Here is an 18,498-nt window from a genome sequence, read left to right as displayed (position 1 = left end):
GATGTCTGTTACCTGCAGTTAAAGGTGGCTTGGGACTTTAAGGCTGTGACCAGAGGGGCCTCCCCAGCTCGCACTACCCCCTCCTTCCACAGTCCCCGTGGAGCCTCCGTGGAAGCCCAAGCCCATCCACACTGAGGCGGCATCCAGGAGTCAAGGTGGTTTGGGTGCCCGAGCAGGAAGCTTGGGCGATGGCAGAAGCGGGGAAGAACTCTTGAGCACAGGTTCTTGGGATCCACGGAGCAGCACATGCACATGCGATGGCTGCCTACACAGCTGGCTTGCTTGTCTGCGGGGAAAGGTGAGATGGGACCGGGGCAGGCCCACATCCCCTTAGCACATGCTGGTGTCCACTCACCTTTGGGGAAAATATGATTGAAAAGTGCCCACAAGCGTCCCTTCAGATGCCTCCATAGCTGAAGAAAGCAGGGGACGGGGGAGGCCGGGAGCAGGGTGAGCCCTGGAATCCAACCCTTGCCTGGCCACACCCCAGCAGCCCTCCCACCTCAGCCCCTTCAAGACCCTAGGGCTCCCCCAACTCCACTACCCAGATCCTGCCCTGACCAGAGTCACCACGTTGACCTAAGGAAAGAGAAGGGATCGTAAAAGGCGTGATCCAGAGCTGGGGCAGGGTGAGGCGGAGCTGAGAGCTGCAAGTTCCTGAAGGCTGGGATGGTTACTTACCAAGCAAAGTCCTTGGCCTGGAGGAGATCTGGTCCTGGCTTGGGACCTTCACTCCAGCTCGCCTGCACACCCAGCTCCTGGATCAGCTGGGTTAGTTCTTGCTGCTGTGCCCCAGAGCAGAAGTCGATGTCTGTGAGCAGCCGGGCAGGGGCTGGGCGTGGTGGGCCCCACCAGGGAGCACTCCCCCAGACCGCAGAAGCCATATGGCTCTGTCATTTTGGAGCTAGGAAATACACAGAGGGGAGGAAGCCCAGATGGGCCATTCCTTTTGCTGCGGAAAACTGGCCCCCATTCTTTGCTCTTCCAGAGGCCAGGAGGGTTCCCAAGACACAGTGCGCCAATGGGTCTGCAGACGAAGGGCCCTATATTTAGTCTTGAAAGCAAACAAATAGATACCTTCTCCGTCCTTGCCCTTTCCTCGTATGCTGGTCCCCGTCCCCATGGAACGGTTCACCTGACTCAGCAGGTAGAAAGTAGCTGTTTGGCCCCTCTGAAGGAATGCAGTAGCCTCCTTCGCTGCCCCTTGCCTACATCCCCTTACCTCTTTTTCAGAAGAGGGTAGTGGTTTGCGGCTTCCCTCTTAGGGTTAGCTACAAAGGCTGGGAAGTGAATGGAGAGGAGGATTCAACAGGTAACTTCTTCCTGCTGCCGGCAAGGCCACGCCCCTAAACTATAACCACGCCTCTTTTGGGAGACTGTCGGGGTGGTTCCGGACCAGCCTGGCCTTCAGTCAGAGTTCAGTCACTCCTTTCGCTCTGCGGAGATCTCGCAGCTATCCTGTGAGTTGTAGTTTGTCTTCAAAGCTACCAGGGCGTTGGGGCCACGCACCCACATCCTTTCCCATTCCCTTGAAGTAGTGCCTGATGGAAGTTGTAGTTTCTATGGAGATAAACTCTGCTGTGTTTTTACAAGTCCAGGTCAACCGCACAAACACTCCTTGGGGTTAGAACAGAGGCCTAATAGGATGGATCTGAATAACAATAATGAGGGGCATACACTAGGGCATGCGGAGAAATAGGGGACTCTACATCTCACTTGGGAGTAGAGGCGCCCTGGTCATTTGAATCTAGAAGGGTTCTTGCGTGCAATTATAACTTCAGATAGAGATGAGACTGCAAGCCTAGAAAGGTTGCACATGACTTGCCCAAGCTCGGAGCTGAGCCAGAGAGGTGTTGGAAATGGGCTCTCCAGCTGGGACGTATCTCCTTGGAATCGGTGGTGGTAATGTTAGACAAGAACACACCGATAGTGTGCATGTAGGGACCCAGGGATGGACATCTGACTCGGGGAAAGGACATATTAGTGTTGCCCACCTCAGACACACAAGTGGTGGCAGGGAAAACACTTTGGAATCTCGCAGCTTATGTGTGTATACAGAAGAGTTATCAGGACTGAAAATCAAGTCCAGAGGAAACCCCAGCTGGGCTAGGGCAGGGCAATGAAAAATTATCAGAGGAAGGAAATGGCTTTCAGCGACCAGTGCTATCATGGACACAGCTTAAGTCCAGGATGAAACTAGGAGCCAGAATAACAGGGCAGATAGATAGGACACCAGAGACACGCTCAGAGATTAGACCAATGCATACTGGACCAGGAATTCTTACATTCATTTTTCCCAGGGTTCTGTCTCCAAAGTGAACTAGGCCTAAGTCCATGGGCAAGAAAATTAAGTGGAGACACCTCGAAAAAATTAGAGGCCTACGAAGGAGGGGACACTCAGAATCCAGGGCTCAATTTGGGGGGCCTAATACACAATGTTTCCTACTCACTGACAAAGAGAGGTCTTCTCCCTCAGTAACCAAGAGCACCAAACAGAGCCCAGAATGGCGGAGACAAGTTTCCATACATCTGCTCGTGACCCAAGAGACCAGATGAGGAAAACTGAAGCCTAGGCTCTTTCTCACAGGCTGGGGAAATCAGGCATTGGGTGTCCATCCCTACATGTTACCTCCTCCCCAGAGGGTGGCTTCTGAGCCAACCTAAAAAGAAATAAGTTTTCTGCACTCTGGGGGAGCTTTAAGATGCTGGGGGTGGGTGACAGGGAAAGGAAAATTGCTCTAAACTCTAAAACACTGCTCTCCAATAGCAATTTCCATTATGATGGAAATGTTCCAAATCTGTGCCGTCCAATGCAGTAGCCACTAGCTCCATGTGGCTACTGAGCACTTAGAAGATCATGGCACTGAGGAACAGAAATTTCTGTTTTTTTCTGGCCAAGCCATGAAGCTTGCGGGGTCTGAGTTCACCAAGCAGGGATTGAACCCCAGCCACATCAGTGAAAGCGCCAAGTCCCAACAACTGGACTACCAGGGAACAGAATTGGATGCCAGGGAAATTCTGTTCCCTGAGAAAGAGAAGTTTTAACTTTTTAACTTAATTTTTAACAGAATTAATTTTCCTTAATTTTAACTAATTTACATTCTAATAGGCATTTGGCTAGTGGCTACTGTAATTGACAGTAGCAGCTATAGGGCCTTGAGGATAACAGATTTAGCTAGACAGCGATGGAGGGAAAGCAGGGATAGTTTAGGTGCTCATCAGGCCCTGTGGGATGGGGCTGGGGGTTGGATGTCCTCAAACAACCACAGAACACTTCTCTTGTCTCTTTATGCCTTATGATTATCTGTCCCCTCTTTTTCTAAGTTTCTCATCCCACACTGATATTCCCACTCCTTGACTGTCTCCGGTGAGTTGTTGGCTGTCTCTCGGGGAAGGCGCCTGAGAGACAGAGCTTCGCACCTGTCCCTGCCTGCTCTGAACTGTGTCTGGAAGGCGTCAAAGACCACATGCCCTAGCCGTGTGCCTGTCCCAGGACAGTAGGGTTTCCAGCTGGTTTTGGGAGGCATAGTCATCTGGCGATAATTCTGGCAGGCTGGAGGAACTGTATCCATGGGTTGGTACACCCAGTCTTGGCTGCCTGCTCGCCGGGAGGATGATTGCAGCTCAATCAGTACAGGTACCTCTGAGAAGGTTTGCAGGTCATTGTAGGCCCACTGAGCCTTGGCAGAGCAGGAGTTGTGACTGGGTGGGACAGAAGTCCATGGTATGTGCTGCCCTGCATCCTCCTTTTGAGGAACTGCCTCAGATATAAATGACTTTTGGGTCTGATGTCAGCCCCAAACTTGGACAGAGTCAGTTCCTAGAGGGTTCTTGTGAAGGCCAGGGTTTGGGATAAGGCATGAGTTGTTATGGAGGCCTGGTCTCTTAGATAAGCAGAGTCTTGAGTAAGGGCTGGACCCTTATGGGGGCCAGGATCTCGATTAATTCCTGAGTACTTGTGGAAGTTAGGGTCATGGGTATGTTCTGAGCTCCTGTAAATTCCAGCATCTTGGGTAAGGCCACATCTCCTTTTGACTTCAGTGGCTTGGATAAGGCCTGGATTCTTACGGAGGTCAGAATCTTGAGTAAGGCCTTGGCTCCTGCAGACTCCAGAATCTTGGGTCAGACCTGGATTCTTGTAGTTTCCTGAGACTCGGGTAAAGCTTGAGCCGTTATGGAGGCGAGGGGTTTGCACAAGGCCTGGGCTCTTATGGAGACTAGATTCCTGGCAAAGGACTGAGCTCTTGTTGACTGCAGAGTCTCGGGCAATGTATGGAGTCTTCTGTGGCCCAGAATCTTGTGTAAAGTCTGGACTCCTCGAGACTCCTGAATCTTGGGCATTACCTATACTCTTGTCACATCCAGAATCTAGAGAAGGGTGTGGGCTACTATGGAAGCAAGTTTTTTGGGAGAGCTCTTGACGTTTATACAGTACAGTCTCTTGGTTTCATTCTAGATTCCTATAGACTCCAGAATCATGCATAAAGCCTGAGCTCCTCTGAATGTAAGAACTTTGGAGAAATGATGTGTTCTTGTGGAGACCAGAGGATTGGGTGACATATGGCCTTTTAAAGAAACGTCCATATCGAGTAGAACCTAAGATCTTCTGGGAGCCAGAATCTTGGGTAATGACTGGATTCTTCTGAAGGTCAGAGTCTTGGGAAAGGCTTGGATTCTTGCAGAGGTAAGGGTATTCGGTAAGGCTTCGAAGTTTTTGGAGGCCTGGATCTTGCGCAAGGCCTGGGTTCTTGGGGAGACCTGTGTCTCCAGTAAGGCCTTGGTTCTTGTGGAGGACCAGATTTGGGGTAAGGCCTGGGTTTCTGGAAACTCTACAGCCTTTTGAAGGGCCTGCGGTCCTTTGGAGGACAGAACCTTGGTTGACGCCTAGACTCTCATGAAGTTCAGGGTGTTGGGGCTGGCTTGGTGTTTGGGAAGTAGTGGATAACTGGGGAGGGATGGGGCCCTGGGGAGAGAGGACAGACTGAGGAGACTTGGAGGTTGGGGGAAAGGTGGGGGTTGTATTAAGGTGGAGGTCTTCTGGTGGTTGCTGTGTTGATGAAGGACAAAGGATCTGGGGGAAACAAGAGGCAGAGAAAGAGTGCATGGGGGAGGCATGGTGCATGGTGAGCTCTGGGCACTGGTCGGAGAATGGAAGCAAGGTTGAGAAGGTGCAGCATCCTTGGAGTACACCAGGAATTTGGGGTAGACTGGAGTCTGGGGGTCCGTGCTTCTCTTCTCAGACCTGCAAGGATGGAAGCTACAGTAAGGGAAGGTCTTGGACTGTACAGATCTGTCTTTGGCATCATTTGAGATCTTCCATTCCATATTCCCCAACTCCTCGTAACCCAGTATGGATCCTGTGGAGGGCTTGGCACTGTCCCCACTACATTGCTTCAGTGTTTGCTCAGCTGTACCAGAGCTCACCAGACCATGCCCCTCTTGGGCCCTGGAGAGGGTACGCAAGTCCTTTGTGGAATACCCAGAGTATTGAAGGGGGACACATGGAATAAGTTCTGCTTTACGCTGCAGGCATCGTAGACCACATGGCCGAAGGAGAGGCTTTGGCTGAAGGCAGACAAGGTAGAGGGAATAGAATCTAGGATGGGGGTATGGGTGGTGGAAGGTACTGGAGGGGTCGTCAGGGCCATGACCAGTGCTGGGACAGAGGTTGTGGCAGAGATCGGGACAGGGGCTGGTGTAGGGGCGAGGGCAGGAGTAGTAGCAGGGGCAGAAGTTGGGGGAGGGACCAGAGTGTTGGCATGGGTATAGGTCAGATGAGCATGGGTCAGGGTGCAGACAGAAGTGTGGCCCAGGGACTGGGCTGAGGCATGTGAGGGGGCCTGGGCTGGGATATGGGCTGAGGTATGCTCATGGACATGGACCTGGGCAGGGCTGTGCTCAAGGGTGAGGGCTGGGGAGGTGGTCTGGGCCTGGGGGCTGGTGTGCTCATGGGGGGTGGAATGTGGAGCACGTCTGGGCCTGAGGTGGGGTGTGCTCAGAGGTGTGGGTCGAGGAGAAGTTCTGTGCTTTGGCAGGAGTGTTCCCAGTGGGGTGCACTAGGGAGAAGGCCTGGGCCTGGGCGGAAGTGTGCTCATGGGCGTGGCAATAATTCTAATTTGTATATGATGAAACATAGCATCACTACTTCTTCCATACTCTAAAGAAATCTCACTGTGGAAGATATCATGATTTATACTTTCATGGTTATATATGTGCTGCATCAGATACAAAACAGTAAATGCTCATTAAATACGTGTGTTAAGTGATCTTTATTTCTCTAGAAAGGTAGCACTATTGACATTTTGGGCTGGATAATTCTTTTCTGTGGGAGGCTCTCCTGTACACTGTTGGATGTTTAGTAGCATCTCTGGTCTCTGGCCACTAGATGCCAGTAGCATATAGAGTTCTGACAAGCAAAAATGTCTCCAGACACTACCAAATGTCACCTGCATGCAAAATCACCCTGGTTGAGAACCACTGCTGTATAATGATTCACTCTGATCTGTGTAATAATTCTCACACTAATCTTTGCTAGAGACAAAAACGTTTTGCTTCAAAATTTTAGTAGTAATTTTAATCATATTTCAAAATGAGTAACAAATTAATTTTATAAAAAATTAAGCTTTACACAAATTCCAAATATAATGAAGTTATGTTTGTAATTTACATAAACTGCAAAAAAGTAGTGGTTCAAATGTACGTCTTTAGATAGACTGTATTTTATTGCAGGATAAATCTCTAGGAAAAGTAAAAGGAAAATATTGCCTCAATTAGCTATTAGATATCTAATTAGTAGGAATAACTAGTAGAGGTTAGAATGATAATAATAAATAAGAAGCTTTGGTCTAAACTCCAAACCTTAGGAATTATTATTTGAACCTTCCAGAGCCCCTAACCCTGTCTTCACCTCTCTTAAGAGTCTCACCTTCAAGATCTTTATAAATTAAATATACAACTATAGATCTTGATAGATTTTGGAGGTAATCTTTCCTGAGAGCAGAAGCATTGATTAGATTCCACCTTTTGTGGTCTCCTCAAATTCTAGATTATGTGCTCAAAATTTTTATCTCTATATATAATTATAATTTCTAATATTACAAGGAATATTCTTATATTTACACACTTCCCAGTATAGTTCTGTTTTTCTAGACCAATTCATGACCAGAAGAAATAAAAGATGCCCTTTCACACAACTTGAAAGGAAGTTACTCCTCTCATTAATATGTAACTTTAATTCAGTATTACACTTTTTATCATATTGACTTTTATTTGAAAATAACTACTCTTGACTATAGCTGACTATCTTATTTCCATTGATTCCAGCTTAGTCTCTCATTTCACCTGGATGGGTATAACTGTCTTCTGACTGGTGTTTCCGTCTCTACCCTCTCCCTTTCTAAGCCATCCTCCCCGCGATCACCAGATTAACTCTCCAGAAGTGTTTCTCAAATACCAGCATCTCTTGTGAACTTATTGAAGATACAGATATTCAGCCCTACTCTGGACCTCTTGAATCAGTAACTATGGGGGTGGAGCTTGTGTTTTCACAAGCCCTCCAAGTGGTTGGTTCTGTTGCAGGCTAAAGCTTGTCCTAAATCTCTGCTGTGGTAACATGATAGCTTGCCATGTTATTCTTGGCTTGGGCTCCAAAGTCCTAGATGATCTGGCTCTAATCTCCTACTCTTCCCACTTGTACTCTACAGGTACTCAGAGTATTTTTCCTGGGTTTTGCCTTTCTCCCACTTTCCTTTTGCAAGCTTATTCTTCCCAAGATGTCTGACATTGATACCCAATGCCCCTTCGAGGTCCCATTTAAACAGCATTGCTCTAGTAATATCTTCCCTGACCCAATTCGAAGATTTTTTCCCCCTTTTGTGCTCCAATACCAACTTATAGCTCTCATTGCCCATATTCATTTCTTTCTTTAAATATAGCTATTTTTGCAACCCATTTCCTCTGATCATAAACTCCTTCAAAGTATGGACTAGATCCTGCTTATGTGCATCATCTATCATCTTTAAAGCCAATGCGTGGACATAAAGCAAACTCAAATATTTATAAAATCCACAAATAGCTGGGGAGTGGATAGAAGGAGGAAATGACTTTTAAAAGAAATGTAGTTTTATTACTTCATGGTGCCTCCACAGCACTTTGTCATTATGGTTTGAGCTTATTATATGTTTATCTTCCCTGTGAGATCATGAGTTGCTAAAAGGAATCCTGTCTTACCCATATTCATGTTTACAACACTAGGCATAGTGCTTATTAGCATATACTTTGTTCGCTTTTTTATTGATTCCCTTTTTTTAAGAATGAGAATACTTATGCTAACATGAAATAATCAGATTATAAAGTATTTCATAGTCGAAGTAATGAAGGGCCTAGTCCACTGAGCAGTTATCTTATTTGTTTTTCTCCAAACTGTGTTTGTTAGGTTTGGAGCCCAGATGGCAGAGAAGTGACTAATATAAACGTGATTGCCCAGTAAGGCTTGGAAGTTTTGATAATTAAAAGAACTATTTTTATGGTCATGTGAGGCTCTTTATACCAAGTTCCCTTAAGCCTTTTAGAAGAATCTGTTTTCTAAAGAGGATCATTAATTGGCTTAATAAGGATTAATGACATACACAGCTTTGGATGCCATGGACAAAGGACAAAAACTTAGCTTTTATAGCAAAAAACACAGTTATCTACTTATCCTTAAATAAAAAGAAATACTAGGCAAGCATTTCCTCTTTGATAAAGAAGCTGGAGAGGGAATTTCCTGGCGGTCCAGGTGTTAGGACTTGGCGCTTCCACTGCTGGGGACCTGGGTTCAATCCCTGATCAGGGAACTAAGATCCCACAAGTCCTGTGGCGTGGCCCAGAAAAAAAATCAAACAAACAAAAAAAAAACAGAAAAAAACGGCTGGAGAGATTTTTGTTAGGGGCATTTCTGATATGCTTATTTAGTGTAAACATTTCTAAATATACCACTTAACCATCATCTTAAACATTCTTAATATTCGTATCACAATGCCTGCATTGACACACTTAACAGCAGTTTGTTCTTTTGGTAACTTAATGTGTTCTTGACAATACTGATTCTTTTTCAAGATTTTTTTTTTTTGATGTGGATCATTTTTAAAGTCTTTATTTAATTTCTTACAATATTGCTTGTTTTTTTTTTTATGTTTTGGTTTTTTGGCCATGAGGCATGTGGGATCTTAGCTCCCTGACCAGGGATTCAACCCTCACCCCCTGCATTGGAAGGCAAAGTTTTAACCACCAGACCACCAGGGAAGTCCCTTGACATTACTGTTTACATAATTCATCTGCTTAAATATTTAAATGTTAATTTAATTTACATTAACTTATCAAAAGTTAGGAGTTAATGGCATTCATATTAATGTAAGTGTTCTATGTTTTCTTGTCCTGTAGGTGACAATTTGAGGTTAACTTTAATTCCTCTCATTTCACCTAACCAACTTTTTCAACCCTTTTCTGTAAACGCCAGATAAGTAAATATTTTAGGCTTTGCAGGCCACATACAGTCTGTGTCACATATTTTTCTTTGTTTCTTTTTCTTGTCATTTACAGCCCTTTGAAAATCACTTTTAACTTCTGGGCTGTATAAAAACAGACTAGGGGCCAGATTTGATCCATAGGTCATAAACAAAATATAAATACAGATGGAGAGTATATGAACAATTATATAACAAGGTTCCTGTGGGAGTCTATAATTGCTCAGACCTCATTACCAGTTTTCCTCTATAACTAAAGTGTGTTTTTCTATCTATACCTTGTCTATGTAATTAAATATTAAAAATGGATAGGAGATATTTAGTGCTAGTGATGGGCTGGGGACCTACACAGACTTACAGAATTGTATAATTTTATTACCAGACGAAATTGAAGAGATTATCTAACTTGAACCCCTTAATTACTTTATAGATACTCTACTTTATAGATAAGAACTCATAAATAAATATGATTAACTTACAAATATCGGATGGATAGCAAGCCTTCAAATGAGTCCTTATGTAATTCAGTCAAATAATTTTCACTGAGAATTCTGAAAAATGAAAAGGTTATTTCTGAATCAAAATGTAAAATAACTACAGCACTAACTCCTATATGTGGAGGAAAGCTGGTAATGGTGCCACCTAAACAACCTAATTCTTATTTCATTTAGGGATGGTGATTTCTGCTCTGTTTTCATTTAAACCTTCTTTTCACATCCTCCTTTGTGTCCATCTCTCTCCATCACGCATGTGCACATGCGTGCACACACACACACACACACACACACAACACCCCACACACTCTTCCCACCAAATCATAGAGTTAATGTCTACTCTCTAGATCACGATGTCTCTGTCAGAACCCAGCTCTGGGTGGCACCAACGTTGCAGAGCTGCCCTTCCCTCCTGTCTTTCCCCAAACCTTACTGGGAAGTCCCACACAGAAGTGTATCAGGGCAAATGAAGCCATCTCCTTTTTCCCCCATTGAAAATTTTTTGAAAACTAAAATGTGCATAAAATATACATAATTTTTCAATAATTCAATTGAACAGCTCTTCAACTGTTTAATAATTACAAAACAGATCCCCACATAACACCATTCATGTCAAGAAACAATCCTGCCAGCATCCTAAAAGACCCCCATGTGCCCTTTTCCAATCAAAACCCTCTCTCTGACTTCCTAGAGGGAACCACCATCCTGACTTTAAGAATAATTTCCTTGCTTTTTAAATGTAGTTTTGCCTTTTCTCTATCAGCCATAAACAACACAGTTTAGCCTTGCTTCTTCTTGAACTTTATATAAGTGGAATCATATTACATGTATTATTTTCCACATTGCTTCTTTCATTCAACATTATTTTGTAAATTTATTTTATTTTTGCCTGTAGTAATGTAGTGTTGCATGTCCAACTACATGAGGCTTGTGAGTATTTGAAAGTGGCGAATGTGACTAAGGAGTTGAACTTTTAATTTAATTAATTTCAATTATTTTAAAATTAAAATTTTAAGACCTGATACGCAATGTAATTACTGGAAAATGTTTATGTTAGCAACAATTTGCATATGTGATACTACTTTTTACACTGTAAATTTTATGAAATCTAAATACCGATCAAGTATTTGCAATAAAATTTAGCAACCAAATTATGATTTCAAAGTGTTAGTATGGGGAAAAAAGTAGATTCATTAATTTTATATCGATTACATGTAGATATGATAATACTTTGGATATTTTTAAATATTTAGTATGAAAAAAATGTAGAATATCTTATTAATGTATATAATGATTACATGTTAAAATGATAATATTTGGGATATAAGGGTTAAGTAAAAGATATTAACATTTATTTCATCTGTTTCATTTTACTTTTATTTTTAAGTGGCTACCAGAAAATTTAAGATTACTTACGTGGCTTGCATTATGTTTCTGATGAACTGTATGACATCTAAGTATGATTGATTATACCACAGATTATTCATTCAACTGTTGGTGTATACTGAGATTTTTCTAATTTTTATTTATTAAAAACAATACTGCTTTGAACATTCTTGTCTTTGTATCCTGATAGATATTTGCCTGAGTTTGTCTAGGATGTAATAGGGATACAAAATTGTTTCCTAAGAAGTTGTGCTATTTCAAGTTGGCAGATTGAAACATGTCAAGTCTCCACCCCTTCAACTTCCACCAAAATCCTTAAGAATGATAGAAAAGATATAACTAAAAAATCACAACCTTAGCTCAATGTGTGGGAGAAGCTCCACAAATGCTCCCCTACCAGAAATGTCCTGGAGCTACCTACAGGGTGATCAGTTGGAATAGTGCAGTAGGAGCAGCCTACAACACACATCAACCCCACATCTTCCCTCCTTGATCCAGGCAACAAAATGTGTCTTCCTCTAGGCAGGAGCAATTGGTGTTAGAAAGGGGGTAAGGTCCCAGAACTCTGGAAGAACGGTATGCACTCCCTGACTAGCCACCAGAAGGCACCTTCCACCTCTGCCTTATTCTCGGGGTAACCCATTGGGAGTTATAAGCCACAACAGCTCATTTCACTTCTCCCCCAAAGCTGGGAAACAAACGCAGTAGAATCTCAACTACAAAGATGAATTACACTCAGGAATGACCAAACAATGTAAGAAAACCAACTCCATTAAGGACAGATTAAAAAAACAAACATAAGAGCTTATAGCCAATGAATCAGCCTTAACAAAGCACAAGAGGAACTTAGGATAGCACAATTATTTCTCTCAGACTGATGTAAGCAGATAGTGCTTCCATTAATCAACTCAAGAATATACGAATAAAAAGCATTAGCAATAATAAATAAAAGTCAGTATATGAGCAGCAGAAATGACAGTTAAAGAATAAATCAGGAAAGTGAGAGATCCAGCCAATGACTTCTCCAGACTGCAGAATGAAGGGAGCAGGAATGATTCACAGTCAATCCTGACGCCTGGGTCTGCCCGAGGAATGTTAAGCTCTTTGCTTCTGTTGTTCTCACAATAAAGACTAGGAACATGCTGTGGGGAGGAGGGGGTGGTGTTTTGCACCTGTTTCTTATATCTGATAAACAGGAAGGCACATAGCCAGTATCCCAAGAGTGGAGTGAGGGAGTGGTAGAGACAGCCAGTACAGAAGAAACTCTATAAGATGTCAAAGGTAGGTTTCTCTTGCCTGGAAGAATCCCCTTCCTTGCAGGTGATATTAACAGTGCTACATCCTTCAGGAGCTTTGAGGATCTGAGCACAGGCTATGTTGCCTTGTGAAACTATTTCCACTGAGTTCTGCATTTAAAACCTTCTGCTTTTAACTCACTGTGTCTCTTGGTCACATATTTATATTAATTCCAACTCATAACTTAATTCCAGCTCATAAATTAATTCTTTACTCATAGCTTATGAGAATTAAGATATTACTACCTGGAAACTCTGCAACTCAGTTATTAAGGTGTTTCATACTATACAGAATATAGTCACACACATTTTTAAAAGATCACTAAAACAAAAACACAAAAGACTTCAATTCCCACAAAGAACTCTTGGAGCCATGAGCTTGCTTCAAAGACCCTGACCTCTTTGAAATTTACCATTTTAGAAGGAATCGCAGTGATTGTCAGAATACATGTTAGGGGGAATGGTCAACAGATGGTGCTAAGATTGATTGCTTTCTCACCTCTAAGTAGTGGTTTCATATTTCCATGGAAATGATCCAAAAAAAAAAAATCAATATGTCCAATGACATGTATGCTAACCCTATTCCTACCTTCAAAGGTAGGAAAAAACTCTACCTCCCCATATCACATAACAAAACTGTAAGTATATACCATAATTGATATACAAACGTCACAGGAAATCATGGTGTATGAAAAGAAGCTACACAAAAGTGGAGCTCATATATACTAATTATAATTTTGAACGTTGACAAGGATTCAGTAAGTACAGCAAAGTGACGGGGATGATCCTCAACTCTTTATGACACTGTCTTCTCTGATTGGCTGATGCCCATATCAGACTGGTTAGAGTTTGAATATCATGGTAGGACAGGGGGTAACGAAACAGTATGTATTTCAAATTAATGGGGTTTCTTTCTGTCGACTTTTTTGGATGACAGGAGAGTAATTTTTTTTAAAAATAACAATGATAAATTCAGCCTAGAAGTAAAGTTTAGATTGAGCATGAGTCAGTCACCAAAAAATTACCCGAAAAAGAGCTTCAAGTAAGCAATAACTGAATAAATGAAATAAAATACATTAATCTTTAGAACTCCAAATATTCATTTTGACTGAAGAAAAAATTTTAAAACTATGGGGAATCAGAGTTAAAGCCAGATCTAAAACTTTCTCACACCATGAAAATATCAAAACGGGGCATGAAGTAACATTTAAGAACTATCCATGTCTAACTTCTCACCAGGGTTCTGGTCTAAGGCAATCTTCTGAATTTCACATTCATTCTTGATTCTGTATTACTGACAATTATCCTTCTCTCCATCTCTGTAACTTCTAGGAAATTGAGAGGGCTCAGGGTTTGTTCAATTGATTTAAGTATATGTATAATGCAAACAAAAGGCCTTTCTGGAACTGATTTACTCTCCTTTCCCTGCTTTCTTTCTCTCCAAAGTACTTACCAATGCTTGAAATTATATCTATCTATTTATTATATACTTATTTCTATATATTTTTAAACCCCCTGAGAACTGGGGTACTTGGGCTGTTTCATTCTTGGGCCTGTAACCCTGGCATGTAAAACAGTTCCTGGCATATAGTAGATACTCAGAAAATATTTACTGAATGAATTCAGAAAGTGACATGTTATCAACGATCAGATACTTTTATTTAAAACAAATTATCCATTTATCGTCACTCATGAGGATAAGTACAGGAAAAGAAATGTCTTTCTTCTCCCCAACATCTGTGACTCAATCTTTAGAGACAAGAATCCTTTGAGAATTTCATAAAAACAATGGTTCTTTTCCCTAAAAAACTGCACTTTCTTGAACACATGCAAAAGTGCATGCAATTTTGACTTGTGGATCATCCTTTTAGGGCAGAGGTCTGTGAATAGAGAGGACTGGATCCAGAGTGCCAAACTTGGATGGGAATTAAAATTACATCTCAGTTTTCACAAAACTCTAACTAAAATCAGCACTTCCTTCCATTATGAATATAGGCAACAAACCACAGTAGATCAGCAGTATAGTTAATTTGGTCCCCAATAGAAATCACAGGTCATTTCATATCACGTATATGCTGCAGATACCTCGAAATATCATTTATTCTCATCACTACCCTGGAGTTATAATATTTATTAGACCTACCACTATATCTTGTTATTTAATGTGTTAAAATATTTATTACTATTTCACTAATTTTAAAAATATTCTGAAAACTGTTTCAATATAGTTGGTTTCCTTTGTTTTTCTATATACTTTGTCCTATTATACATTTTAAAACATTATCTCAAGAACATAAGCTTCTGCAACTTGCCAAAGAGGTATACACGGGGGAGCAGGAGGGAAGTTAAGAAATTCGGCTTTGGAGAACCACTGACGTCAAGTTAGGAACCTCTGCTTATAAGGTGTAAACCTCAAGCTGACTTAGAAATCTTCAAACCTTACCAGACTCATGTTATAGTGGATCACCTCCCAAACACATGCTTTTTTAAAAATTAATTTTTTAATTTCAATTCAATTTTCAAAAATGTGTAATATATATTCACATCTCAAAATTCCAAAAATATGTAGCACACAATTCAAACCTTTTCTCTTACCTCTGTCCCTCAATCTACCACCCCCCTCCACTCCCAAAGGAAATTAAGTTACCTATTTCTTATGCCAAATGACTTTCACTTTTCTTACAAATTTGGGAAATAAAATCTCCAAGTTAGATACTATCACGGGAAATATAAACTACACATAGTATTTAGGAAATCTGTAAATTAAAAATTTGCCTTGTTCTAGCATTTTTTTTCCTTACAAATAAGATATCAGAGTAAGGGGACATCTCCTTAAGGGTGGTCATAATACCTGTTTTTAGATTGACTGTTATGTCTTTTATTATTAATTCAGAAGTCATTTATGACTTGTCTATTCAAGCTGAACTAAGGATATGACCACACTGTCATCAAAAATTACTTTGAAGATGTTTTCCAAAATCACTTATGTATCTAAACTGACTTTTTCTACAAATCAATAAAAAAAATAGTAACAGAAAAATGGGCAAAGGACAGACAATTCAGAGATAAAATACAAATGTTCAGTAAACATATAGAGATATTTAAGTTCACAAGTAATAAGAAAAATTCAAATTTAGATGGGACCCCTTTTATTCACCTGTCAGATTAGCAAAGAAAAAAAAAACACGGAGAATATCCAGTGGTGGAAGGGTGTGGGGAAATGAATGTCATCACAGCATGATGACTAGAGTATAAGATGGCACCATTTTTTTGAGGGCAATTAAAATTTTATATCTAAATAGTCTTCACTCCAACAATCCCATTTCTAGATAACTATTCTATAGAAATAAATGACAAGGCTCACAAAAATGCATGTACAAGGATATTCATTGCAGCAATGCAAGTAACAAAAAACTGGACATAATCTAAACATCCTTCAATAGGGGCATTATTAAACTGTGATACATTCATACTATGGAATATTATGCAGGAGTTTTAATGAATGGGGTAACCCTCTATGTACTGGGAAGGAAAGAAATCTAAGACATATCATGAAATGAAGGAATCAAGTTGCAGGATGTTACTTATGTAAAAAAAGATAAGAAAAACACTCAAACCTCTTTTGCTATCTGTAAATATGTATGTACTCAAACATATGGAAAAGAGTCTGGAAGGATTAATACTAAACTCAAAGTAGTGGGTGGGGGATTAGAACACAAGGAGGGTTTTCACTATACCTGTTATTTCATTGTTATATATTGAGAATATGATCATGTATTACTTGTATAATGGAAAATAAGTTTAAATTGTCTCTTACTGGTTTTAAAGATGTCCTGCCAAATTTAATTTTTAAAATAAACGAATTTAAATCATTAGGTTGCTTTGGGATATGGAAGGCGAAATACCTTTTCTCACAGGTATTGACCTCAAAATTCTGGAGCAAGAAGGATCTTAGAATGCATTTAGCTTTTTCTATTCATATTTGGTGAGAGTATACTCACAGCTTCTCAGCCCAGCAGTATGCCTTCCATATACTTTCATCAATGTAAGAAATAGAGTTTCTTTGGAAATTTCTGTGAAGAAACACAGTTCATATCCTTGAATAGGTAGGAAATGAATGCAGAAAATAAGGAAAAGAATCATGGCCACCGTGTGGGGAATATTCAAATGCACAAAAGACCAGCTTTCTAATTCCCACAGCTTATCAGCTTACCAGTGTGCACAATTACTAAAAACTTACTGTGAGGCCACTGGCACAAACAATGAGGCATCTTCTCAGAAGCTGAACTTCTTATCTGTCCAATTTCTTGGATACATAATGCCAGTTACTTTTTTTCCAAAATCACTTATGTGTCTAAAATGACTTCTACAAATCAATGAGAAGCATGACAAACATTTATAAATATCAGCAAATAAATATAAGGAAATCCTATGCCATGCAACACAAAGCTTTGGCTCAGTGTCCTCAGACTCTCTCCAGGTGTTAGAAGGATATGGGCAATTAGAAACTAGAGGGACTAATACGACAATATCTCTTAAACATTGTGTAGGGAAAAGCACAAATCACTGAGCAAAGAGTAAAATTATTACCTCATTAGGGGAACAAAATGCAAAGGAAAGGGATCATAAGGAAGGACACATCAAAACACCTACAGGAGTTACCTTATTGGTGGTAGAGAAGTTGGGGTGGAATTTTCACATTTTATCCTATGTACTTCTGTGACATTTCTTTTTTTAAACAGTGAGAATGTATCCATGAATCAGACATGTTTAAGAGAAGCTGTTAAATACCTGAGGTTCAGTTTGAACCACTAACTCAGTGGATGACTTTGAATCTTTAGCTTTAGCTTTGTCCTCTTCCCTCAGCAACAATGTAACTATTCAGTTTATATGCACATTTTTCACGGGAGTCAGAAATAAGTCAAAACTGATACCTGTCTGCCCATCGGCCTGAGGGACATTTCCACTCAATCAGAGCATTCTGGTTGCTTTATGCTCACCAATAAAAGATGCCTAAGACTCAACTCATCTCCCTCAAACTGACTCTGCTTCCCAACTGCTGTATTTCCACCTGTTATACCACCATCATTCTGCCCATCAATACATGTGATTTTTCTCTTTCTGGTACTACAATCCCCCAACTGTAGTCAATTTCTACATCTTGTCAGTTTTTCCTCTGTAGTACTCTCACGATTTTCTTTCTACTTCAATCACAACTACTCTAATTTGGCCCCTTCTCACTTTAGTCCTAGATTTTGCTAAACCATTCTATTTGGTCTCCCTGAATCAAGCTTTCCTCTCTAGATCACTCTACATATGAAATCTAAAATAAGCCTCTTGTTTTAATCATTTGTCTCTCTTGCTTGAAAACTTGCAGTGGCTCCCCATATCTTACAGTGTAACATTCAAACCCACATTGCCGATAGCCAAGGTATTTCATAACCCTATCTTTCATTGTTGCTTAACCCAATTCTTTACAGCCAGACTAATCTATTAAATTCTGATCACACCTTCAGTCACACCTTTGCCTAGACTGTACTGCCTATTATTTTTCTGACAAATTACAGCCAATCATTAAGTAACAGCTAAAGATTTAGCTTATCCATGCAGCCTTCTGTGACATCCACAACCCTGTGATTACAGGTTCTGGTGAATTACATCATCGATCTGTATTTCTCTTAATAATTATATATTACCTCCCTTTTAAGGTATATCTGCTTTCTTCCCACTTGTCATTGTCATGTTCTGGAGACAATGCCATATACTTCTGTGGATCCCACAGTATTTAGCCCTGGGTTGGGCACAAAATGGGTGCTACAT

At 40.9% G+C, this 18,498-nt stretch overlaps 1 protein-coding gene across 1 annotated transcript; it reads right to left on the bottom strand.

Moving 5' to 3' along the window:
* Positions 1-384: 384 nt before the first annotated feature.
* Positions 385-6,187, bottom strand: LOC309797318 (uncharacterized protein; the record flags this gene model as incomplete). The annotated part of the gene is given in 5 exon segments (XM_082645921.1): positions 385-4,447; positions 4,451-5,019; positions 5,022-5,492; positions 5,495-6,056; positions 6,173-6,187. Coding segments are annotated over 5 exon segments (2,244 nt in total). The 3' UTR covers positions 385-3,820.
* Between the last annotated feature and the right edge of the window lie 12,311 nt (positions 6,188-18,498).

This window comes from Mesoplodon mirus (assembly GCF_964341445.2).
Source record: "Mesoplodon mirus genome assembly, contig: HAP1_SCAFFOLD_212, whole genome shotgun sequence".
NCBI classification, from domain to species: domain Eukaryota; kingdom Metazoa; phylum Chordata; class Mammalia; order Artiodactyla; family Ziphiidae; genus Mesoplodon; species Mesoplodon mirus.
This window is presented reverse-complemented; position numbering and strand designations above follow the sequence as displayed.